General features: G+C 37.3%; 1 protein-coding gene and 1 pseudogene across 4 annotated transcripts; one reads left to right on the forward strand and one right to left on the reverse strand.

Moving 5' to 3' along the window:
• LOC103660835 (WT1 associated protein) lies at window positions 1–26,508 on the forward strand. 4 transcript variants are annotated; one of them, XM_040628020.1, is made up of 8 exons: window positions 1–290; window positions 7,273–7,310; window positions 9,694–9,749; window positions 13,069–13,127; window positions 14,795–14,922; window positions 18,389–18,567; window positions 23,574–23,728; window positions 25,247–26,508. In XM_040628020.1, exons 2-8 carry the CDS (start codon window positions 7,281–7,283, stop codon window positions 25,828–25,830), a joined length of 1,191 nt encoding a protein of 396 aa, XP_040483954.1. In that variant the 5' UTR covers window positions 1–290; window positions 7,273–7,280; the 3' UTR covers window positions 25,831–26,508. The 4 variants fall into 4 exon arrangements, with proteins under 4 accessions (XP_040483954.1, XP_040483956.1, XP_040483953.1 ...); XM_040628019.1 differs by lacking the exon at window positions 1–290 and adding an exon at window positions 451–629; XM_008688500.2 differs by lacking the exon at window positions 1–290 and adding an exon at window positions 998–1,018.
• On the reverse strand, window positions 16,520–16,635 carry LOC121102355 (annotated as a pseudogene).

Here is a 26,508-nt window from a genome sequence, read left to right on the forward strand (position 1 = left end):
GGCCCAGCGAGCGCGTCCGCCCCGCGCCGCCAATCGCGACCCCCGCCGCCCTTCCCGTGATGCCCCGCGGCTGACCTCCGACCTTGTCGCCCACCCCCTCCTTGCGGCCCGCTTCTCCCCCCGCCCCCGCCGAATTTGCAGGGCTCCGAATCTGCGGGGCGTGCCACCCAGGCGCAACTCCTTCCTCAGCGCCCTGAGGTTCCGGGCAGGCGCCGTCCCTTCGCCTTTTCTCCCTGCGGCAGGGCCCAGTGACGAGCTGGTGGCTGCGGCCGCGTCCAGGAGGCGACTCGGTGAGTGGGCCGGACGCGAACATGGCGGGGCGGTGACGAGGGCGGGCAACGGCTGCGGCGCGTTAGGGCCGGGCGGCGCGGCGGGCGGCGCGGGGCGGGGCGGGGCGGCGCGGCGCGGCGGGAGGAGCGGGAAGGGGGTGGGGCGTCGGGGCCTCGCGTCCTCCCTCAGCGCCATTTTGTGGCAGCGAGACCCGCAAATAAAGGGGAGCGCCGGGGCTGCGGCGGGAGGAGGAGCGCGGGGGCCGGGGACAGTACGGTCTGGAGGCCTGGGCGGCGAGCGGGCAGCGCGGCCTTGGCCTATGTGACTGGGCAGCGCCGGCGCGGCCTCCGTCTGGAGAGGTAGGTGCGGGCCGCCGGCGGGAACGGCCGCGAGGACCTCCGGGTCCCTAGGGCTGAGGCGCGGCCGGCCCGGGAGGGGCGGGCAGAGCTCAGAGGGTGAGTCGGGGCTCCCGGGCCCGCCGGCCTCCCGTTAGCTGCAGCTCCTTCCCGCCTGCGGGGACATTTCCGCCGCCCCGAGGCCATTTTGCCTCCGTCCTCCGTCCCGGGGGCGAGGTGGGCGCTCCCGCGGGCCGGCGATACCGGGAGGCCGCCCCCTCGGTGCGCGTCGTGTCCCCGCCTCTGTGTCGCCCCCTCCCACCTCTCTCCTCTGGATCCCTAGGATTGGCGGCACTAACGAGTTCAGCAAGGGAAGGAAAGCCGTGTTCGTTGACCAATTTTCACATCGCGCAGTAGGTTATTACTGCAGCTGCATCTTCCTGTAGACTTCCATTTTTAAATGATTGCATGCATTCTGAGTAAAGAAAGAATTCTTTATTTATTCAGTAGAGGAGAGGTTTTCGTGTAATTTTTAAATCTCATCTTGGGTCTCTAAGACTGTTGTTTGATTTTTGAAAACCATATTTCATTGGTCAGTAGAGGACACAGTGGAAAAGTCCAGGTTCTTGTTTTGATGAAGTCAGTTTGATCTCAAAGGACTGTGTTACAATCCTAAATTAATTGTTTCTAAAGTAAAAACACAGATCGTTTGCCATAGGTAGAAGAGTATTTCCATGAGTGTATTTACAGTAGAGCTGTCCATCTAGTTTTGTATCTCTTAGAATTTAGTTAATTCCATTACTGAGGAAGATAAGTGGAAGTCACAGGTTATCACAAGTTCACGTTTTTTAATTTTTAAGTTCTGACCATTAAGTTTTCTTTGATAGGTGCATATATTCGACATTCAAACCACCATTAAGAAAAAGTTATGTGGGAAAATCTTTTCAAGATACCTAAATTTTATTTACTACAGTCGTTCAGTAGCACCTGATGAGGCAAGTCAGAGAAAGAAATTGCAGTCCACCAGGTGGCATGTGATAAGGATGAAGTTAAATTTTAAGGGTTTGGATGGGTGTATTTTGGGAGTTCTTTTAAGGGTTTGGATGGGTGTATTTTGGGAGTTCTTTTAGATCTAACCTTGTCTTCAACAGATAGCTATAGCCAAGTGGTCAGTATTTTCACTTCTCAGTGTCGGAATTTAAGCATAAATTTCTAAGTCCCAGAGGAGGAAAGTAATAATAAAATGTGTCACAAGCACTGCTGATGTTTTCCTTAGCACATCAGAACTTAGTATCTAGTTTTCCTCATTCACTTTTGAGTCATGCCTGCTCAAAATATTTTTGTGTGTTAGAAATGAGTTCGTCTGTATGATACAGAACATCTGTAGTAGCTCTACAATGTGGAGACGAGCTGTAATAATTACATTTGTACAGGATGTTACAGCTTTCAAAGCTCCTTATGTTCTTGTTTGTATGCGGCATAGAATCCCCTTGAAAATATACTTTTCTTGGTGGTCTTCGTTTTTTCATATAATTGTATGTTATCTTGCTCTTGGAAAAACAAGTTTACTCTTTAAATTTTTATGTTGATGGGTCTTTTAGAAAAACAAGATCTAGATAGCGTTTGGTTTTATGCTTATTTTATTTTTAAAATTATTTCCTACTTTTTGCCTCTAAATGTTTTCTGATACTCAGCTTCTCAGAAAAACTTTTCAGTATTCCCGTAACTGTATATCCCATTGGATATTAAGCTGGTCCATCAGGCTAGAACTGGGTGCTATAAATAAATATTCTCCACTCTTGAAAATGTAGTTGGGGAATTTAGTTTAATTTTTTTAAATACACATTAAAATTATCTTTTGATTTTGTTACAAAAAGGATTTTTCAAATAAAATCGCATTTTAATGGCACTTGAGCGTTGAGATTTGCAGCACTTTGTGAGGCATGCAAAACTGGTACCCCCCCTTTGTTTTTTGTTTGTGTGTTTTTTTGTTTTTTTGCTGATTTGGAGACTGCAGCCCAGAGTTAAGTGACTTGCTCAAGATCCATTGATTGATAAGAGTCAGGAAAAGGTGGTCGTCCAGTTCCTAACTATAGTACCCTTTTTACTGCAGAGCCAAGGTTGTATGCTGTCGGATTATTAGTTTCTTGAGTTTAATTACGATTAGTTTCAGTGAGGTACATTGCTTTCTCAAATTGTGTTGGCTGGTGTTCACCTCTAAGAACCGAGTTGCATAACTTAGGATCCTAATGCTAAGAGCGAGGGAAGTACTGGGGTCTGGGATGCTAGACACCTAGCCAACGGAAACTGAACTCGCCATCATAAAGTGTTTTTCATTGTTAGAGGCATCAAGAGTACATGGTGATTCTGAGATCTGAATTTAAGAGATTATCCCTGAATTAATGATGTGAATAACTGAAACCTTTACATAATTTTAAGACCACGTTTTAACCAATCTTAAACCTCCTAAAAGGTAGCCAAATTGGCCAATTTTAAGTTTTTATCTCTTTTGCTTTTCTTTGTTCTTTAGTTAAGCTTATTCATTATTGAGGATGGGAGAGTGGAAGAATAATCCATCTTCATCATTTACCAACTTCAGAGAGGTGCTGCATTTGGGATCCTAAAGGCCAATTTATTAATTAATAGCTGTTTTGACCAGAGTTAATCATTTAGTGACTCATAATTATTTTCATCATCTGGAAAATGGAGGCTAACTTTGACTTTGAAAAGTCGTGATTATTAAGTGTGTGATGTGACTCATAGCATTGAGTATATATTCATTTTTTCCCCTCAAGATTCAGGATTCAACTCCAGATATTTTAGTTATTCCATTTTTCTGATGTAAAAACATAATTCTAAGAACCTGGGATGTACACTGTCTTAATGAATCTAGAATTGATTTTAGATGATATTGTGCTTTCAGTTGTAATTTAAAGATTGCCTTGGGGTATAATTTTCTTAGTATATTCATGCAATGTGAAAGTCAGATTTGGGAACCAAGTTCTGTTTGGAAAATAGTTGAATGTTGGTACTTTTAAATTTAAACCTGTTCTTATCTGCCTTTTGCCAAGCTGCTTCTTTAACTCTTACGGCATATTATGGACTCTGAAGGAAAGATAGACTTTTCAATAGCTAAAAATCAGGGAGGAATTTCTTTCAAAATGCTTAACCTTTGAATTCCCAAGTCACATATTCTATAACATGTGGAATGACATGTGACTCTGAGAGACAACATGAAATGCAAACATTTATACAAAATGCATTTATCTTTGACGTATGTCACAAATTTATAAATTTATTTGTATAAAGAAAATATACATTCTCTGAATGATGTGTAATTAAAGTTTGTCCACTGTCAAACTTTTTAGAAGAGAATATAAACCAGTGTTAAAAATTTTAAAAACTTGCTGTTTTATTGAGTTTTAAAAATTGGAGATTACCAAGAATTCTGCAGTGGGGCTTAAAAACAAAGACAGGAGCAAGCCTGTCATGGTCTGGGGGTCCTGGGATCAAGCCCCACATCCAGCTCCCTGCTCAGCGGGGAGTCTGCTTCTGCCTCTAACTCTCTCAAAAAAGTAAATAAAATCTTTAGGAAAAAAAAAAAAGGGAGCAGGTCTTCATTGTTATCTCTACCTTTGAATTCTCCCTTCAGTTTCTTCAAGAAGTTGTGATTCAGAGTCTTTGTTTTTTTGATGGGGAGAAGGAAACTAATAATTGCATTTTATGCTAGTCACCATGCTATAGATTAATGTTTATCTTTAGAAGTAGCTCAATAATTTTGAGCCTTGGTGAGAATCCTTTTTGGGTTGGGGAAACTGAAGCTCAAGTTCTGCGGCTTTTTTTGTTTCCAAGTTTGCCATCCTCTTATAGAAAGGCAGGGTTACTAGAACTTTCTTTCCTGTGTTTCCTAGTCCTTTCAATGCCCTTTAAAAACAGCAGCTTATTTGTTGTTAATTAAGCTTGCAGTTAATTTTATTTAAATGAAATAATCTGAATATGTACTAAGAAAAGAATGAACAAATAAACCTGGGGAAAATGTCACATTGTAGAAGCATTTACTAGTTTATAACTAGAATTTATATTGAGTAACATCCATAATACTTAAATTTTATAACTAAAATTTTGAGTAGCTATGGTGCCCATTAACTATTAATGGGTAGACTATCTGCGGTGGTAAATATAACTTTTTAAACTGTCACAGCATTCTTATCACAGTATCCGTTATATTAGGTTTCACATCTATTCTCAGAATTTTACAGGTCGTCTTGGTTATTTTGGGGAAAAAATTAGATTGACTTATTTAGCAGTATTATGATTTCAGTAGTAACTGAAGCAAATTCATTTGTCCATATTTCCATTCAGCATATGTTTGAGTGCCTACTGTGTACTGTGACATCAGCAGTGAATGAAACAGTTCTCACGGAGCTTATTTTATAATTGGGAGAAACAGATAAGTATGTAAAATATCAGATCATGATAAGAACTATGAAGAAAAATAAAGTTTGATGTGAGGGAATAGCAGGGGATTGGCATGCACTATTTTGAGATGGGGAGCCTTTAGAAGGATTTAATGAGATCAGTGGCATGTATAGGTACACGTATACTAGTTAAATATGGCTAAAAGTTCAAATGGCTAGAATCGATGTTTACCTGTTGTATTTAGCTCAGACAGATGGGAAATTCCAAGGAAATGCCAGGCTTGATTTCTGAGTTCCAGTAGGTTGTGGTCAAGTAGAGTGAATGTACTTTAAACCTACTAAAATAAAACTAGACATCTGTGGGGATAAACATGGTGAAGGTTTGTTTCCCAAATGATTGGAATCACTGGTCACATTAGGATAGTTACTAACCAGCTGTCCATTACTTCGACAAAGAGTATAAACTGGTCAATAAGAGGTCTAAAGTAAACAGGGACCAATTTAAAGGAAAAAATTAGAAAAATAAACAGACCTTAAGTGGTAGAAATATGGTTATTTCTTTATAGATATTGGTTAGAGACTTGATCAGCTCAGAAAAAAATGACATACTCAGGTTTTTGCTTCATCCAATGATAAGATTATTAAAGAGGGAAGAATTAAGCCAGTAATATATAATCAACTTACAATTTTTTCCCCAAGATGTACTGATTTCTTTAACACAGTGTATCTAGTCTGAAAGTGAGGTTTTAATGGCAGTATATGATTGGAATATCTGGTTTACAGAGTTGGGATTGTATGTAACATAAAAAATGGTATTGGGAAGATTCCTTTTGAGGAATTTCAAATAATATGAAATCCAGTAGCTTTTAAAAATTGAGTTTTACACTGTAAATTCTTTGGTTAATCTTTAAAAAATTGAGGTATAATTAACATGTATGTAACATAAGTTTCAGGTGTACAACATAATGGTTGGATATTTGTATATTCTGTGAAATACCACTGTAAGCCTAGTTACCATCTGTTACCACATAGAAAAATCCTTTTCCTGTTTTCGTTGCGAAGACCTTCAGGATTTATTCTCAGCAACTTTCAGACATGCAATACAGTATTATTAATTATAGTTACCATACTGTACATCTCCATGACTTATTTCTCTTTGGTTAGATGTTAATAGTTTGGGATTTGTAATAAGTATGAGTAAGTAAAATAAATGTAAAGGAAGTGTAAAATATAAGGGGAAGATTCATGACAATGCCATTGGAAATAAAACCTAGGAATAAATTTAAATTAGTTTGTGTCCTTATTTGAATATTGGGAAGAAGAAGTGTTTTCAGTAAGCATAATAAAGGTAATGAGAATTGTTCTATTTTATAACCGATCTTTTGCAATAGTTAAGTAAATCTTGTATAAATTTATATAAAAAGCTAATGTGTGATACAAATTCTGTGGCATGAAATTAGTGTAGGAATATTTTTAAGGTGTAAATATATACTATTTGTGTAAGCATTGTACAGTAGTGAATTATCACGATGATAGATTCTATCAGCCTTACTATAACAACATGTTGCTGTAAAAGGACAGGCTTAGCAACTGGTACTACACTTCATATTCTTCCAGCAAGATGCCTGGGATACTGCCTGAGGTCAGTGTCTGACTTTAGCACAATGATGTCACTTCTGTAAGATTTCTTTCTCATAGGGCGGTTGTAAGAATGCATTGAAAAGTTACATTTCTGTCAGTCCTTTATGGGAATATCAAAATGATCAACTTTTTTACAAAGGAATTTTTTTTTTTTTTAAGATTTTATTTATTTATTTGACAGAGATAGAGACGGCCAGCGAGAGAGGGAACACAAGCAGGGGGAGTGGGAGAGGAAGACGCAGGCTCATAGCAGAGGAGCCTGATGTGGGGCTCGATCCCAGAACGCCAGGATCACGCCCTGAGCCCAAGGCAGACACTTAACCGCTGTGCCACCCAGGCGCCCCACAAAGGAATTTTTTTTTAGTAACTTAAAAACTGTAGTAATGTAAGGTGTTAACAAAGGAGAAGGTGGGTGTGGAGTATACAGGAACCCTGTAATATTTTTGTAACTTTTCTGTAAAACTAAAACTGTTATTAAATAAGTAATGTAATGATTTGGTGAAAACCGAGTTCCCTAATAAATTGATTTGAAAAAGCCAATATTTCTTGTTCCTACCTTAACTGGAAGAACATCAATTGAACCTCTTCTCTCTGCCCCTTTTTCTTAGGATTCAAGATGACCAACGAGGAACCTCTTCCCAAAAAGGTGTGTTTTTTTTCCCCCTGCATTTTTTAAGTCCTTAGGAGGAGGCGAATTAATAGAGTTGAAAGGACTATCTTTATTTGCTTATTTTTCATTCTCTTGCCTTATAACACTGCAGGCATTGTGGATGTATAATGTCCTAGACATTGTATGTTGAATGTATTTTTAGAATATTTTCAGTTTTTGGAAAACTTGTGTTATAATTATGTCTCCGTGGGCTACTCTTAATCTTATGCTGTATGAATATTTCCACCTACATAACTATAAATGTGAAAAAAGATTTCTTCACAAGTTTTTGAAAGTTACTTATTTTCTTTTTTTCATAATTTTTAAACCCCTTTGGTTGTAAGGTAAAACCGCTTATTTATTTTTCAAGAAAAGGTTACAGCTAGTTCTTGGATTCTACCTTTTCCTCTGAAGTTTTTATTTTCTAGTCTCATTTTCTCCCTGTTCTATTTCCCTAAGTTAATTCAGTTTAGTCACTATTACACACATTCACACACGCACAAAGTTGCAAAATAACATAGTTTCTGAAAGTAATTTATAATTCAAATGGGAAAGCAAGGTATGAGCTTAGTAACCAGTGAATATTTAAATGAACAGTTTAGATGATAAGTATTATGGAAATTTGTCTTAAGTTTTGAAGTCAAATTATTTATGAAATAAAGAATTGTACTGTGGTTTAATAATCAGAATTAACTGTGTGCTTTCTGTTAGACTTTTGATATATTTTGGTACAATGATTTTCCCTTTTTCATAATAATAGTACTATGTTACTGGATAATGTTGCAATTTGAAACAAGTTTCTTACAAAAGAAACTAGTAAAGCATTAATTTTATACTAAAGCAGGAGAGGTGCCTCATCTTTACAATCTTCATTTGGTATATAGAGAAACAATATTTCTCAATTTACAAAGCAGTTTCAGCTAGAATATTGGGCCCATTTTTTAAAACTTTTTATTTTGAAATGATTATTGATACACCAAAAGTTGCAAAGAAATGTACAGGGTGGTTTTGTGCACTCTTCATCCAGCCTCCTTCAGTGTTAATCTTCCTTAACTATCAGACATCTTGCATAACAATATCAAAACCAGGAACTTGACATTGATACAGTCCACAGAGTGTATACGTGCATTGTGTGTGTGTGTGTGTGTGTGTGTGTGTGTGTTTGTAGCTCTGTGTAGTTTCATCATGTGTTAGTGTAACCACCACCACAACCAAAATAGTTAACTGAAGCATTACCACAAGCTTCCATTTTGCCATTCCTCTATAACCCCATCCATCCCGAATCCTTGGCAACCACTACTCAGTTCTCCATTTCAGTAATTATGCTATTTCACAAATGTACAAACGAAATCATGCAGTATATGTAACTTTTTGAGATTTTTTTTTTCCCCACCCAGTATGATTTCCTGGAGGTTTTTCCAAGTTGATCCATAGGCTGTTTTTATGGTGAATCTAGTATTCCAAGGGCATGGATGTATCATAGTTTAACCATTCACCTGTTGAAGGACATTTGGGTAGTATCCAGTTTGGGGTGTACTACAAATAAAGTTGTGAACATTCATGTACAAATTTCTGTGTGAAAATAATTTTTTTAAATTTCTTTGAGATGTGTGCTTATGAGTGCAACTGGCTGAATTGGTTGTATGGCACATCCATTTTTAGTTTCAAAAGGAATTGCCAAAATATTCTCCAGAGCAGCTGTACCGTTTTACATTCTCACGAGCAATGTGTAAAAGTTTGGTTTCTCTACATCTTCCCCCAGCATTTGGTGTTACCGCTATTTTTTTTTTTAAGATTTTATTTATTTATTCGACAGAGATAGAGACAGCCAGTGAGAGAGGGAACACAAGCAGGGGGAGTGGGAGAGGAAGAAGCAGGCTCATAGCGGAAGAGCCTGATGTGGGGCTCGATCCCATAATGCTGGGATCACGCCCTGAGCCGAAGGCAGACGCTCAACCGCTGTGCCACTCAGGCGCCCCTTACCGCTATTTTTTTAAGCCATTCTAATAAGTGTGTAGTGATAGCTCATTGGAGTTTTAATTTTCATTTCCCTAAGAATGATGTCTGTATTAAAGATAAATAGCGTACCTTTTGAAAACAATAATACAAGATTTTTAAAAAAGCAATAATATGTACTGAGCCATTTAACTTGGGGTTCTGGAGAGGCTTTGTATGTTTCAGCACAGAGCTCCTTTGGGAGGGACTTTGTGTGTTTTCAGTAATAAGGGTATTCCTAATAACAGAAATGAGCAACTGGGGGACTAAAATGTTAAGATCCTGTCTTTATAAAAATATGAAGAACATAAGAGCCAGTGGTATTTAATATTTTAAAGTTTTAGGAAAAGCAGTCAGTTCATATTTTAATTCTCTTTATATATAGGTTCGGCTGAGTGAAACAGACTTCAAAGTTATGGCACGAGATGAGTTAATTCTAAGGTAAAATGTTCTTTTATCAAAAATACAAAATACTTTCTATAGAACATATTGTGGTTCTAGCCTATAATTATTTTCAAGTTAGATTGTTTTGTTTTTAACATTAATACATCCTCAAATCAGTGTACTTTTCGAACGTATTTTCTGTGGTCTGTTTCTTCATTATGTAAACATTGAGGAAAGCATAACACTTTAAAGAACTAAGTACTAGCTTGGGTAACTTCTAGATTACTAGATAAACTGAGGGAAGATGTTCAGAATTTTAACTTAAAGCATTTGTACTTCATATGTAGAACTTGGAATGGGGAAAGACCCTGCTCTTAGAAAGCCTTCATTTAAACAAATATATAGACTTGTTTTGATGTCATTATTTTTTCCTTTCCTGTTTAATGTGTTAAAAAGTTGTAGTCCTAAAGGATGACATGTTTAGTTATGGAAGAAATACATTATTTAATGATAGGCAAAGTTACTCTTTCTATAACTGTTACCTTGGTCAGTTCATGTAACTATATAAATCCATTTTCTCCTTTGCAAGTTAAGGAGTTGAATTAAATTACTTTCAAAGGTTACTTCAAGCTCTGAATTTCTGTGGTTATCTTATAAATGTCTTTGAAAAGGCGATTGTGAAAAACAGCATTAAGGGTATTTATTTTTTTAATATAAAACAGGATCAACACATGTGTAACTTAAATTTGTTCTTTTTACATTTTATTACTTTGGTAAGTTTTTTAGATGATAATTTTTAGGTACAAAGAAGGTTTTTTTTTGTTTTTTTTTTTTTAAAGATTTTATTTGTTTATTTGAGAGAGAGAAAGTACGAGCTGGGGGAGGGGTAGAGGAAGAAGCAGGCTCCCCACTGAGCAGGGAGCCAGACTCTGGGCTCAGTTCCAGGACCCTGGGATCATGACCTGAGCCGAAGGCAGATGCTTAACTGACTGAACCACCCAGGTGCCCCAGAAAAGGTGTTTTATAACATAGGCAGATGCAGCTGACATATTCCATTTTTAACTAGAGTCTGATAATTTCCCACCTTCCTTAGCTACTCATATTGTGCACAAGCTCTTTATCTTCTTCATGCAAAGGACAGTTTTTTCATTGCATACATTTATTTTCCCATACATAAAATTTAAATTCTTAGTATTCTAAAACACTCTTGTCCTCTCCTGCTGAGGTAGACCCTTGCTTGTGATATACTGTCACTCACGTGTTGATATTCCCTTTGTATGTCTCGTTAGTATGTGTTGTCTTTCTCTTGATTTAGTTTTAGGGAGAGAAATTAGTGATACAATCTTAATAAAAATTCATAGTAGCAATTTCTTGTATTAAGTTACCTTTAAGGTTTTTAAGTCCTGCAGTTTATATTCTTGAGGTCAGCTTAACTTCTTTTAGGGAATTTTCATATATGACTCTTAAGTGAGTTTTTTTCCCTCTCATTAATTCTCTTGGTGATTTTAAATCAAGTGCTGCTTAATCTAACTATTCTGTGTTTTCTGTCATCTTGATAAGGATGCTCTTGGTTGTGGGATGCCTGGGTGGCTCAGTCAGTTAAGTGTCTACCTTGGGCTCAAGTCATGATCCCAGGGTCCTGGGATCGAGTTCCGCATCAGGTTCTTTGCTCAGCGAGGAGCCTACTTCTTCCTCTGCCTGCCGCTCCCCCTGCTTGTGCTCTCTCGCTCTCTCTGTCTCTGACAAATAAAATCTTAAAAAAAAAATGTTTTTGGTTGAACGTTTATATTTTTTTGTTCCTCTAAACAGATCTTTTTTTTTTTTTTTAAGATTTATTTGTTTTAGAGCAAGAGAACGCACACACGCAAGCACTAGTGGGGGAAGAGGCAGAGGGAGAGAGAGAGAATCTCCAGTGGACTCCCCATTGAGTGGAGCCTGACATGGGGCTCAGCCCCACGATTCATGAGATCATGACCTGAGCTGAACCAAGAGTCAGATGCTTAACCGACTGAGCCATCCAGGCGCCCCTAAAATAGTTCTTGTTTAGCCTCCACAAAAGACCTTTGTTCATCCCCAAGCACTGAGTGAAACTCCTGTTTGTGTCCTAGGTTGTAGGGACCGTAAAGATAAGCATGCCTTTGACTGAACAGTAGTGTTTACGTAAAGTGTTTATGTAAAGTGTTGATGTTGTGGAAATTTTTTTTGTTTACTCTGTTGTAATAATAATATATCTCATAGTAAACTTGTCAAAGTTATTGAGGTTTTATAGAAAGATTTTCTAAAATCAAACACGTTGACCCTTGAACAACAAAGGTTTGAACTGTGTGGGTCCACTTAATGCAGATTTTGTACGGTGTGGTACCTTAAGTGTATTTTCTTTGTTTTTTTAGTATTTCCTTTTTCTAGCTTTATTGTAAGAATATAGTGTATAATACATATACAAAATATGTGTAATTTAAGTGTTTATATTATCAGTAAGATTTCCTTCTGGTCAACAGTAGGCTATTAGTAGTTAAGCTTTTTGGGGATTCAAAAGTTATACATGGATTTTTGAGTATGCAGGGTTTGTCACCTCTAAACCACCCTATATTGGTCAAGGATCAACTGTAAAATTTTTTTTTTTTAAGATTTTATTTATTTATCAGAGCACGAACAACTTAAAAGCATAGTTCTTCAGTAAACAGGGTAGCAGACATTCTGGGCACGTTACTTTTTGTTAGTTGCTTGAAGAGAAGACTGGGGACCTTGTTTTCAACAGTAATTGCCAAGCTAGTGTAGCCTGTATTAGAGGGTTAGGAATATAATAAGGAAGAAAGGTTCCTTCATACTCTGATAGTATATGTCATTTTTGCAGATTGTTTCTGCCAAGTAGGTGTGGTTTAAAGAATAGTCCTGGGAAATAGTATATTCTCCTTTTTTACAGACAAAAATAAATAACTGCTTTGAACCACTGCTTTGGTTTTACGGTATTTTCACAAAAGAGCTAAGATAAAGAACCTTTAATCTTTTATAATTAGGCACATTTCTTTGGTGCCATAGACAGCATATCTGAAATAAATTTTTTACGTAGATTTTGTAATCCAGGCATTGTGCCAAGCCTCAGTGATACAGAGTCCTTTAAGGCATGTGAACAGGCTCAAAGGAACATACTTGGTATATTCCCAGCAGAGAATACTTTTTTCCTGTATTTTCTTTTATCTAGTTCTGTAAGTTAAGAAGGAATAATGAAGTGACTAATTTTATTATTGGTTGAAAATCATGTAGTGAAATTCTTGGCATTACTTAAATTTATATGTTTATGGGTGTGATTTTCTAGTATATTTAATAAAAAGAGTATCAGCATGACAACTAATATATGTATTTATTTTTGTACTAGATGGAAACAGTATGAAGCATATGTCCAAGCTTTGGAGGGCAAGTACACAGATCTTAATTGTAAGTTTGAGTTTTAGCTTCTTAAAGATTATGTGAATATTTCCTTTTAAAGATTTTTGTTACAGACACAGGATAATTGGTTTTTCTAAGCGATGGTATTTTTTTTTTTTTTTTTTTTAGTTTTTATTTAAGTAATCTCTACACCCGTGTGGGTCTCAGACTCATGACCTCAAGATTAAGAGTCGCATGCTCTTCCAACTAAGCCAGCCAGGTGCCCCTATGCAACTGTAATTTTCATTCAAGCATTTTGTTAAATAACCTCCCAAGCACTCACTGTATTGCTGCTACGAAATGGATGAATGAGCCATGATCCCTCTTCTTTAGGAATTCCTACCCAGTCATTTGGGGAAGACCTGATATGTAATAATCGTATAATAGCGTGATTGTTTTAGTAGAATTACATACAGGTGTCTGAGAGTAGAGATGGGGAAATTCACAACTACTTTAAGCTTTCCTTGATGTGTCCCTAATTCCTTCCAGAGAATTGGAAGTGAAGCATGCGTTACTAGTTTTAGAAAGGAGGTACACAGAAGCAACACATAATAAACTTCTAAGAGCTTAATGTGTAACAATAGGATATAGGTACATATTTACAGATCTTTCAAAACCTCCTGAAAAATAATACCAACAAAGTTTATTAATTTCAAACTGTTTTAGTTTTTGTCACTTTTCACTGAGTTAGGAGTAACATACTATTTGTGAATATACAAAGCAATATTGTTTTCCAAGTTCAGAATGCTTAATACCTTGAAATTTTAATTATTATATAACTATATTATAATCCATAGACATTAATATTGTGAAAGCGTTTTTTTTTTTTTTTTTTTTTTAAGATTTCATTTGACAGGGAGAGAATGAAGGGGAGGGAGGGAGTGAGCAAGGAGAAGCAGGGGGAGCGGCAGAGGGAGAAGCAGGCTTCCCTGCTGAGCAGGGAGCTCAACACAGGGCCTGATCCCAGGATCCTGGGATCATGACCTGAGCTGATGACAGACACTTAACCACCTGAGCCACCCAGGTGCCCTGAAAGCTTTTCTTTCTTTCTTTTTTTTTTTTTAAAGATCTATTTTAGAGAGTTTGTGCATGCAGGTGCATGAGCAAGGGAGGGACAGCTGGAGAAGGAGAGACTCTCAAGCAGACTCTGCCCAGAGCCCCGAGCCCCATGTGGGGCTGAGTCTCCTGACCTTGAGATCATAACCTGAGTCGAAACCAAGAGTCAGACGCTCAGCTGACTGAGCCACCCAGGTTCCCCAATATTGTGAAGGCTTTAAGTGATAATTGTTTATGCAGTTATTGGCTTGTTTTCATTGGATAGGTTAAAAACAATATAGGCAGGACTTTGGACACGCTGTAGTATAGACAGATACAGATCATGAAGTTCTCCATGTTCTTTTGGAGGTAGATTGGACAATAACTACATAATTCTACGTAGTATTAGGTGGCTGTAGGTCACTCTAACACCACTACCTCCTAAAAGAGCACTCATGATCAAGAACAGATTTCCTTGTTATAAAAGAAGTTAGGATAGAAACTTAAAGACTCAATGAATTTTTTTGCCCTTGTTTTTATTATTCTTGACAAAGGCAATCAGAACTTTATTTTGGGTAGGTCATTTTGATCTTGAAATTATATTTCATTATGTTCTGGAATTTTTTTCTTTCCTTCATCAGCTAATGATGTAACTGGGTTAAGGGAGTCTGAAGAAAAACTAAAGCAGCAACAACAAGAGTCTGCCCGCAGGGAAAACATCCTTGTAATGCGACTAGCAACCAAGGAGCAAGAGATGCAAGAGTGTACTGTAAGTATGTCAAATGTTAAGTCTTTTTGAGGAGTTGGTTTTAGTCTGCGTTATTGTGTATATTAGCATTTAGTTACTTTTACAAACTTAATAATTATAAATGAACATTTTGTTAAGGTAGGTAGGCTTTGAGCTATAAATATGCTAACATTTTGGTAGATCACTCCATTGTTGGATTTAAAAATATATTTTTTGGCCAAGAAGTTAAAAGTTTTAAGTTATGCTCTGAAATTTCCATGATACGAGAATCAGTATATCGATTCAGATATTTTTTTGATACCTGAGGGCATAAGAAGGATTTGCTCCTTGCTGAGCAAACTGTTTCTCCTCTGCTGTCTTTACCTCTCTGTGTATAAAACTTTTGTTAGTATCAGTAACCTCTTCCGTATCTGCTTTTAATGTTACAGCTTTTTATTTGTAGTATTTGCCATGTCTACATAGATCTGAAATCCAGTGGCATATTTGATCATTTAGCTGTGGTTGAATTTAGGTTCAGTTATATGCTGTCTTCAGTAGTCTTACACATTCCTTTTTATTAGTGTTTGTGTATATGTTATATAAAGTAGAGGTAGTTTTGTCTGTGTTCTAATTTTGAAAATCTGAAATTTTTAAAAAAATTATTTATTTAAAATAATCTCTACACCCAATGTGGGGCTGGAACTCACAGCCCTGAAATTGAATTGCATGCTCTTTTTTTTTTTCCTTAAGATTTTATTTATTTATTTGAAAGAGAGATCACAAGCAGTGGGGAAGGGTAGAGGGAGAAGAGGACTTCCTGCTGAGCAGGGAGCCCAATGTGGGACTGGATCCCAGGACTTCATCATGACCTCAGCCGAAGGCAGACATTTAACCGACTGAACCACCCAGGCACCCGAATTGCATTCTCTTCTGCTGAGCCAGCCAGGCGTCCCGAAAATCTGAAATTTTCTTGAATTCTTCTGTGTAATCTCCATTGGTCTGATACCTTGTTTATTAAATCTAATCCAGAAGGCAATATTCTGGCCATTGGAGACTCTGATAATATATGGGGCGCAGTCCTATTCCTAATTCTTTTCTCACCAATATAGTGTTCTTTAGGGCTCATAGTCCTTTTATTTCTTAAAATTTCTTTTCAATAATCACACGCCTTCACTTTCTGTAACTTGAACTCTTGACCATCCCCACCTTTGGTTATTTTTTTAATCTGGACACCTGGTTCCAAGAAGTGTTGCCCAATAGTTTGAATATAATTTTCTTTTCTTTATAACATCCACTCCATCCTTTCAAAAAAAAATTTTTTCCCCCTCTTTAGATTTTCATATCTAATGGAATGGGCACTATATCTCTAGAGTACCCAGTTTCAAAGCTCTTTAATTCTTTTCTTCTTTTTCTGATATTAAGGATTCTAGATTCTACCCACTTTTAGGTCTCTGCATGGCACTCTGCTAGATGCTTGACACATGCAGAGGATGAATCTTATCTTCAAAGTGCTAACTGCTGGTAGAGTGTGAATGGATTGTGCCAACAGTAATATCTCATAGCACTAGTGTGTCTTGAATTCTTTCTTCTTGGGTCCTACACTTGCCATCCTAGTTCATGTTCTTTTTTTTTTTTTTTTTTCCAACGATGGTTAGATGCCACGCAGTGGTTGGCAATGCCTTAACCATATGTGTGTTGTCAGGACCGAGGTCCTCTTCCATCCTTGTCAAGGGGAGTGCTCCTTTCATACAACACGTAATTCTTACACTTCTCAACACTCACCTAGACAATATATGCTATTGACTCACTTCTGTGCTTCTCCAGCTATTTTATATATACACTGGCAGTTTTGATCATATCATGCCTGATCAGAGCCTTTGGTGATGCTCCATCACCCTTTTGTCTTCTCATCTCAGGTTTTTAAGGCTATTTGAACTAGAACGTGACCATTTCCAGTCTTTTTTTTTTTTTTTTTTTTTAACAGCTTTCCCCTGTGCAGGTCAGCTGAACAACTCATTTTCAGTTAGAGAGTAAGGTTTTGCAGAAAGAGCAGCAGGAGCAAAAACACAAGGAAAGGGCAAGGGTGTATGTGCAGATGAGGGCAGTTTACTTTGTAAACCTAAATAGTAACTGTGTCAGTGTCGGAGGCATGTTTTCTTTAGGGATCCCAGACTGTGGTGTATATACAATATGACATGCTTTATCCCTGTTCAATTGTCTTAGCAACTGATCTTATATTGAATAAACAGTTGTACTTTTTTGTTTAAAATGAGTTACTTAAAAAAAAGATCTCATTAAGCTAAGTAAAAATTACTTCTCTTTGCTCAGTGAAAAAGTAGAGATATTCCCAATCCAGATACTTGTATTTTTTACTGAATCGTTAGAAATTAGCAGTTTATAAATTGTTAACTTTAATCCTATTTAAGCCTTAGTGTGCAGCAGGATCTTGAACCAAATCTACTTTGGGTGTGAAGAAAGTGATGCATTTAATGCTAATAAACTGTATTTCATATTTTAGAAATGTATTTTTAGTGTGCTAGTAAATAGTACAACTGAAGTCGAAATTGAAGGTTTCATATGTAAGTAGAGGGGTTCTGGTGTGGTGGAAAATCTCTAGATTGGGAGTCAGGAGGCTTGAGGACTATTTTCTAGTCTCAGTTCTGGCACTGAACTAACTGTATCCTTGGACAATTAGCTTATTTATTTTCAAAAATAAGCAGTTTGAATTTGGTGAGTCAACTGCCACCTGTACAAATCTGTGATTCAAATCCACTCAAGGAAAAATTGAATATATACTTTATTTTGACTTAAGGTGCTATTTATAATGCTGTAATGCCAATTCATGTAAATAGAAGCATTGTATATTTTTAAATTTAGAAATACAAATATGTATTTTAAGTTATAATCTGGTATTAGGTATATTTTTAGGAGACATATATATATAGAATAATTTCCATAGGGACAAATTGGAAAGGGTAAGCCACTGCACTTTTTTTTTTTTTTTTAAGATTTCCTTATTTGAGAGAGTGTGAGTGCACAGTGGGGCAGGGCCAAGGGGGAGAGAAACTTCAGTGGGTCTTTATCTCATGACCCTGAAATCACCACCCTGAGCTGAAACCAAGAGTTGGACGCTTAACCAACTGTGCCACGCAGGCGCCCCTCACTGTACTCTTATATAATATTTTACATATGGCTTTTTTCTAGTGGGTGTCAACATTTTTAGTAAATATAACAGTTTTTTTTTTTTTAACGTTTTGGTTGCAAAGTAGGATGTACCCTCTTTAAAGATTCCAAATATGGAAATGCAATCATAGTCTTAATTCCTACATGGATAACCTTAAATAGTTGTTTATAAATTTGTACTTTTCCTAGAGGATGTTAAGATCCTCTTAAAGGGGGAAGGACTTAACAAGTTGGTAAATTCTGTGAACGAAATGGATTTTACCCCACCTTCTATGTATACATTTTTCTTTGATTTGGTAGTAATTGGTTTTTTTGCTTTGTACAGACTCAAATCCAGTACCTCAAGCAAGTCCAGCAGCCTAGCGTTGCCCAGTTGAGATCAACAATGGTAGACCCAGCGATCAACTTGTTTTTCCTAAAAATGAAAGGTGAACTGGAACAGACTAAAGACAAACTGGAACAAGCCCAAAATGAACTGAGTGCCTGGAAGTTTACGCCTGATAGGTAAACAAATCATACTCCCCAGTCAAGACTTCCCTGACAGTCCCACTACGAGAAAGCTGTGGTGGGACAGCCAAGTACTCGTTTCCACACCAAGACTCAGACTTTTTGAGCCAAAAAAAAAGCCACATTCTTATACTATCCAGCTTGTAATGGTTAATGTAAAACTTACCAGATGAACCTTGTGTTTCAGCTTTTTTCTCTTCCCCCTCCCCTTGCTTCAGAGGCCTGATGGCGTCGGACTATTCCGAAGAAGTGGCCACCTCCGAAAAATTCCCCTTCTAGAACCATGTAGACACTTGAGAAATGTTTCTGTTTGAAGAAAATAGAGGGAGAAACAGAAGTCTTAAGTCTGTGGCACACTGTGTCTTCAGACAGTTTGGAGGAATGAAAACCTAGAGATTTAAAATCCTGAATTGAACATGTAAAATTCCAGTAAAATGTAAAAATGGAATACGCATCGCTCTTAACCTTGAGCATAGTGACTTAGAGACACTGTATATCAGTTTTGCCAATAAGACTGTGGACTTCGTGATTGTTGTTGAACTTCTGGGTCAAAACTCAAATGAGGTGAATTTTGCCTTTAAAGAGTTTATTTGCTAAGAACCAATTTAATAGTCATGAGAGAATCAAATAATAGATGTCAGTACAAGTAGTTCATATATTGAACCATTTAGTTTGGGGCTCTATATTACTTGATTGAGCCTTAAATCAATGTGGTTTTAATGAATGGTTTGTTCTTTGAATGGTTGCTAATGCTGTAGATAATCTTGTTGAGGACTGTACAAACAAAAAGGTGTGGTATCAAACTTCAGGTTGAAACTGTTTGAAGCATTATAAACATTCATTTCACTACTAGATTGTATAAGGATATTGGCTGTGATGAGATTCACTGCGTTATTTTTTCCAGTAGTGAAATTAAATCCCCATTCCATTCAACAGGCACATGTTGAAAGAGCATTGTCGTTGGTGTTAATGGGGGAATGTGTTTCCTTCATTGTATTTGGGCCTTTTGTATTGCACTCTTGATATTAAATTAAATGTGCCTTGAAATAGTTGTTTTTTTTTTTTTTTTTAAGTTCAAGGAATACTATAATGATTTTGTTGTACTTTTAACATTTTGATTTTGGGGGGCTGTGGAGAGCAGATTGATTTTGGAAAAATTGTTGCTGTGCTCTTCAAAGTGAAGGAAAAGGCTCTGTGACTCATTTTTAAAGACCTACGTTTTTCCAGCTGGTATCATAAAAGACAAGGAGACTTGACACTTGTTACTTTTTGACACCTTGTCCTAGGATATTGCAGTAGAAATTAATGTGGGACAGCCTCACAGGGTGCCTGCCAGAAGATTGGGGAAATAATGTATTGGAACTGTGGGCTGGCCTAAGTGAGACATGTTGTGAATTGAAAAAAAGGTATAGTGATCATTTCTAGCAAATTCATTTGATCATTTAGATGAATGAGGCATTATTTTCTTCATGCTTCCATCCAATCCTGGAGGTGAATTTTTTTCGTCAGATCATTCTATAAGTCACCAATGCGAATTTTCACTTGGTGATAATGGAGTCTAAGATGAGTGGAAGATATATGTTCCAGATTGTCCCAACGTTTAAGTGCAGTTTTAACAAGGGTGACTTAAGTTCTCTCTTAACCATTCAAATCAATTGTAAGTATCTTGTATGTTTGTGCTTTAGGGAACTGATTGTGGGGCAGAGGGTGGGTCGAAGAAGTGGTTTGTGTGACTTTACAACAAGAAATCCGCTTCTAAAATTCTCACTATTTTGTGGGGTTGGAGGGTAAGTAACCAAATCTGTCTGAAATTAGCTTATTGTGCCACATTAAGGCATTTGTATATATCTTATGCCATTTAAGATCACAGTAGAAATGGCCTACATATTTTTAGTAGGTCAAGAAATAATTCATAAAATGTATTATTAACATGTACTCACATTTATTAGCCAGCATCTTTCTTTGCCGCTTAGGTAAGAGTCACTGTGAGGTCTGCGGGCTTTTTTCTTCTTACTGTTAAAAACGTTTTTTAATAAGATAAAACATGCTCATGTGTAAAATTGGAACAGCATGAAGAAAGGTGGAGACAGAAAGTGAGAGTCATTCCTAGATGTGACCTTTCCTTCCCCATTCTGTTCTCCAAGAGCAGTAACCACTGTTCTTGGGTATCATCAAGATAATTTCTATGCATATACAGTCATTTTATATATATCCATTTTAAACAAATGTGTACGTACATAACATAGATGATTGAAGCTTGGCGTCCACGCCTCCCCCAACATACATTTTATCCCTTGCACAGTTTTAAAATTTTTAAGTACATTTAGATTACTTCATTTTTAATGGTTACATAATATTTTCATTGTATTAATAAATCATAATTTATTTTAATCACCTGTAAATGGATTTTTGTTCTGTAAAGAATAGGCTATAAATGGTACTATAAATACATCATTAACTTGAAACAGATAGTGCTCAATCAGTACTGTGTTTGGAATAATTCAAATAGACTGGGTTGTGGCCCCCCCCTTTCCTATTCTGTTTTAATTTTGAAAGAGAAAGATTGAATTATCTTCTCTGCTTTAGTTAAAAAATTCCATACATGTAACAGTGCATATGTTTTCAGAGTATTTAAGAGCGATCTATTTCAGTTGTTTTGACAGTTCTGTTTTGCATTTAATCGTTTAGGTAATTGTGTGTACACCTCTCAGATATTCTGGCCCCCTTCCTCGTGATCATAAAGCAATGTATAGCATCTGTTCTTTTTTATAAATCTTTCTCTCAAACTGTTTCAGATTTTCTTTGGAATTATTTGATTTTAAGAATGGGTTGGGGGAGTTGTTGATTAAAGAAAATTATTCCAAAGACAGTTACTTGTAATTGAACTCTTCTCATTTTGGGGGATGTGATGAACACAACATAAATCTCACATGACATGGTAAAATGACAAAATGTTTAAAGAACAGTTTTGTTAAGACTTCTTTCAATAATCACTAATTTTAGAAGTGATAGGATTATTTTAGAACAGGCATTTATAAAAAGGTATGACTATGAATGAAACATTTTTTGCATTCAGTTTATGATACACTTTATATGAGATTAAGTCAGGTCACAATTAATACTGGTTTTACAGTATTTCTTTCTAATCTCTATTAAATTCACATAGAAGGATTTTGAGGTTAGTTGGAAAACACTGATCCTGTAGACTTCATAAGAAAAGAAGATTGTGGGAAAATGGCCAGTAAGGTGGGATGAGTGCCACTGCCTGATGGTGGTACCTATCTCTGAGCTCCCCGTGGGATTTCTGTCTAAACTCTTGTTCATTGGAGGCCAAAGTCTGCGGGTGCGAATGGGAAATGGTGGGGTGCGGGGGGAGGTGTCCGGAGCTACAGCTGCCGTGAACAAGAGCACCAGCTAGTAAAGTTGCCAGAAAGAGAGAAAACCCTTAGCAAGTGCTTCCACCTGAGGCTGCCTTGAGCAACAGTGACCCAGGTTTTACTGTACTACAGATAAATTTAAATTACAAACTTTTGCTTGAATTACATTAGGATAAATATGTACTATGGGTTTAAAAAAAAAAAAGAAAAACCAAACAAGAAAGCTTACAACACTGAGTCAAAGAATGAGAATCCTTTACAAAATGCTCTCATTTTAAGTCTGAAGGCCTATGATAGGTCCAGATGCATTCTGAAGGAATATATCAGGCAAGTGAAAGCTCCAGTAAGTGAAGGAAAGAACAAAGTGTCAGCAAAAAAATTTTTTAACCACTTAGGTTAGGTCTTTCTGAACTTAACGCCATTACAAGAATGTCAGACTGTCCCCGGCGGAGCGAGCGACTCTTGATCTCAGGGTCGTGAGTTCAAGCACTATGTTGGCTGTAGAGCCTAACTACTTAAAAAATAAATAAAAAACATCAGGCCGTCTCTATTCAGTATCAGGTAACATCACAAATATGTACTGAGATCCCTTTAAAAGTGATCATTTCTCTTGTTATTGTTGAGGCTAAAGAAAAGATAGTTTCATTGAGGGCCGTTACCAAGGCTTCTGATCGCGTTTTTGCAGTTGCTGTGTATGTATGTGTAGGTTCTATAGACGGTTGCACTAATACTCGGTAACTAATTTGTGGAAAGTTTGGTGCTCCTAACTTGGCAGATACTTAACATTTGCATTATTTGTGATAAGTAACCCCGATCTTATTTTTCTGTTCTAAAGATAACCTTTTATAACATGAATAAAATCTTAACCACATATCAATATTAAATTTTTAAAAACTTGTGTTACAGTTTAAGACAGTTCAAAATATATAAAAGAAGAAGTTAAATGAAGGATTAGTGGATGGAAATACTCTTAAGGCTCTTTTTAAAAAGGCTGTTTAGGGGTGCCTGGCTGGCTCAGTCAGTAGAGCATCCGACTCTTAATCTCAGGGTCATGAGTTCAAGCCCCACATTGGGTGTAAAGATGACTTTTAAAAAAATCTATTAAAAGTCTCTAAAAACAGTTATTGAATATGCCTCACTTATGCAATAAACATTCTATGACAGCTACCTATGAAGAGGCACCCTCATGAAATGCTACTTTAGCAACAATAAATATACTCTATGTTATTGCATTTACCTTTTTAAGAACTTTTCTGTTCCACGAAGCTAAGTACCTTAGTGTTTTATTAATACTGATACCTCTGAGGTTTGCATTAATTAACTGGCTCAGTTCCATTTCAAATGATATTTGGGATGAAAATAGAAACCCGAATCCATTATTAGTGTAATAGAAAATGTGGCCATTTGGGTACTTTTTGTTTAGGGTTTATTTTTGCTGCTGTATTGGCAAAATACTGAAATGCAGAAGATGGACGTGTTCCAGAAAAGAAGATGGTAATTATAGGGAGGCATCTGCCGTGACAGTTATATTCTGTACGTGTTCCATCTATTGCTGTAATAATTGCAAGCAAACAAGGTTGTGGACACTTGTCTTCATTTTGTGATGGATGGCTCTTTCCTTTGCAGCCAAACAGGCAAAAAGTTAATGGCGAAGTGTCGAATGCTTATCCAGGAGAATCAAGAGCTTGGAAGGCAGCTGTCCCAGGGACGTATTGCACAGCTTGAAGCAGAGTTGGCTTTACAGAAGAAATATAGTGAGGAGCTTAAAAGCAGTCAGGATGGTAAGGGGTTTTTTGAAAAGTTTGGTTAACTTTGCACTGGCTTTAAAACACTTGCCAGGCATGAATATTATAGATTAGATTCTGTATTTGCTAATCTGTGCCAGTGGTTCTATAAAATTACAAATGAAACATTTCTAGTTGAGTCAGCAAAGCCATTTAATTGTAGTGGTTCCCCCCCCCCACACTCTTGTTTATTGTGCAAATTTAATAAGAAATTTGGTTTTGGGGGGAGGTGGAATTTGGTGAGAGGCTGTTTATTACTAAGGCATTACATATACAAATTTATATTCAATATTTAAAAGGGGGTTATCTCCATTTAACCTGTTTTTCTCTAAGTGTAAATCTTGGAAGTATTTGACTATTTCCAGTGGTCTAAAAATACAGAATTGATTGTACCTTTTAAGGTCCTGTTTAGTGAATAAGCTATTCACTAATATCTTATAAAAGCTAATATTTAAATTTGCTAAAGGTAAACTGAACTAGTTGTCAGCCACTGTCGTCCCCCCTCTCATCCCCCTCCCCCCGCCCTTTTTTGTGGGCAAGTATAGCTGTGTCCCTTCTGTTTCTCCTCTTTTTGAGAAAGATGAATAGTAACTAAAATATCCAAACTCTGGAAGTTAAATTGAAAGTTAAGGGGCACCTGGGTGGCTCAGTTAAGCATCTGTCTTCAGCTCAGGTCATGATCCCGGAGTCCTGGGATTGAGTCCGTGTCCGGCTCCCTGCTCAACGGGGAGCCTGCTTCTCTCTCTCCCGCTCCGCCTGCTTATGATCTCTCTCTGTCAAATAAATAAAAATTTAAAAATAAACTGAAAGTTAATATATTTGACAATTGGAAAGATCAGTAGTCAGTACAATACCTTTTAAAGTACCTTTTCAAAGTAAGTGATAGTTGTTAGCTCTTAATATTTGTAAACATAGTGACTAGGAGATTTTGTATAGTAGTGAAGGACTTTCCCCTCTCCCAAGCGTTTTTAGGACTTAATGGCCATGTGTATTTTATCAATTTTCAGGAGTTATTTTCTCTGATTTTTGTTTTTGTTATAGCATAGACCTCTTTGGAGTGTTAGAGTAGAGGACCCACTGCTCCCTAGGGCTAAACCTGCTGTTGAGCTGAGACAAACACTACCTAGGGGGAGTAAGGAGGAAGGGGACCAGCCATGTGGGCCCACAGGTGAACAGATAACGGAGTGGATTTGGGGAGCTATAATCAGTTGTATATGGCTAGATGGCTTGAATCTGTTTTAACTTGGTTGCTTTAAGATACTTTAAGCATGTCCTCCCATCCCCCACAAAAAACCCCAAACTCATTCTTAAATGGCTATTTTTAAATTCCGAGCAAAATTTTTAAATATTTTGTGATTTTTTTAGAATTGTATTTTGTGATTTTTTTAGAATTGTATTTGTTCACTATTTATTGACTGGCTTTGTGACAGTAATATTTTAAAATGTTATAAATCTTTTAAAAAATAAAATCTACTTAAGAGATTATTAAAGTAGGTTTGACTCTCCTTTGCACAGAACTGAATGACTTCATCATTCAACTTGACGAAGAAGTAGAGGGTATGCAGAGCACCATTCTAGTTCTTCAGCAGCAACTGAAAGAGACGCGCCAGCAGTTGGCTCAGTACCAACAGCAGCAGTCTCAAGCTCCAGCCCCAAGTACCAGCAGGACTACATCTTCTGAGCCTGTAGGACAGGCAGAGGCCACAGGTAAAGACTGCAGCCGGCTGGCCAACGGACCAAGTAATGGCAGTTCCTCCCGGCAGAGGACGTCTGGGTCTGGATTTCACAGGGAGGGGGACACAGCCGAAGATGACTTTCCTTCTTCTCCAGGGAATGGTAATAAGGCCTCCAACAGCTCAGAGGAGAGAACTGGCAGAGGAGGTAGTAGTTACGTAAATCAACTCAGTGCGGGGTATGAAAGTGTAGACTCTCCCACGGGCAGTGAAAACTCTCTCACACACCACTCAAATGACACAGACTCCAATCATGACCCTCAAGAGGAGAAAACAGTGAGTGGGAAAGGTAACCGAACTGCGGGTTCCCGCCACGTTCAGAATGGCTTGGACTCAAGTGTAAATGTACAGGGTTCAGTTTTGTAATATTTTTTCCAGCAAATTTTTATACAGTGTCATTTAATTTGGGAGAGGATACTGTCCAGAAAATTAACGCATACTTTTGTCACAATTTGCCTTTTTTTTGTGGGTGTGGTTTTTTTTTTTCTTTTCCCTTTTTTTTTTCCCTCCCCTTCTTTGCTTCGATACCTCTGCCACTTTGGAAATTGTAACAGTTAATTACCTTGAATGTTGCTAAAAGGACATTTTGTGTAGGGTCAAGTTATTTTTATATGAGTTAATGTGAAGTTGTAAATGGAAATCTTTCCTTAAAGTATAACACAATGATGTCTGTATAAATCTGTGTCTCTCCTAGAATCTGTGCTGTGTAAGGGCATTCTTACTCATGCTGTTATTATACTTATGCACCATTCAGACTTGTTAGAGTAGATGTGGGTTTATGACTGCCAAGTTTGCCCAGTACAGTAGTTTTATCACTAAAAGTTGGACTTGCTGATGGAGTCCTATAGTAGTTTCAGTGTTAGATACAGTTTTTTCCACCATACATCTGTGCATTTTCTCTTTAGGTGACTGAATGTTTAAGAAATTTGTGTGCATAGTTACTCGGTTTTTATGAACTGTTGTATCCTGTTAATGCATATTGCTCTGTGACTCCAGTATATCTTACCTGTACTGACCAAACTTAAATAAAGATTTTTATTGTAA

The sequence above is a fragment of the Ursus maritimus genome, unplaced genomic scaffold (genome assembly GCF_017311325.1).
Source record: "Ursus maritimus isolate PB19 unplaced genomic scaffold, ASM1731132v1 scaffold_13, whole genome shotgun sequence".
In the NCBI taxonomy this organism is placed as follows: domain Eukaryota; kingdom Metazoa; phylum Chordata; class Mammalia; order Carnivora; family Ursidae; genus Ursus; species Ursus maritimus.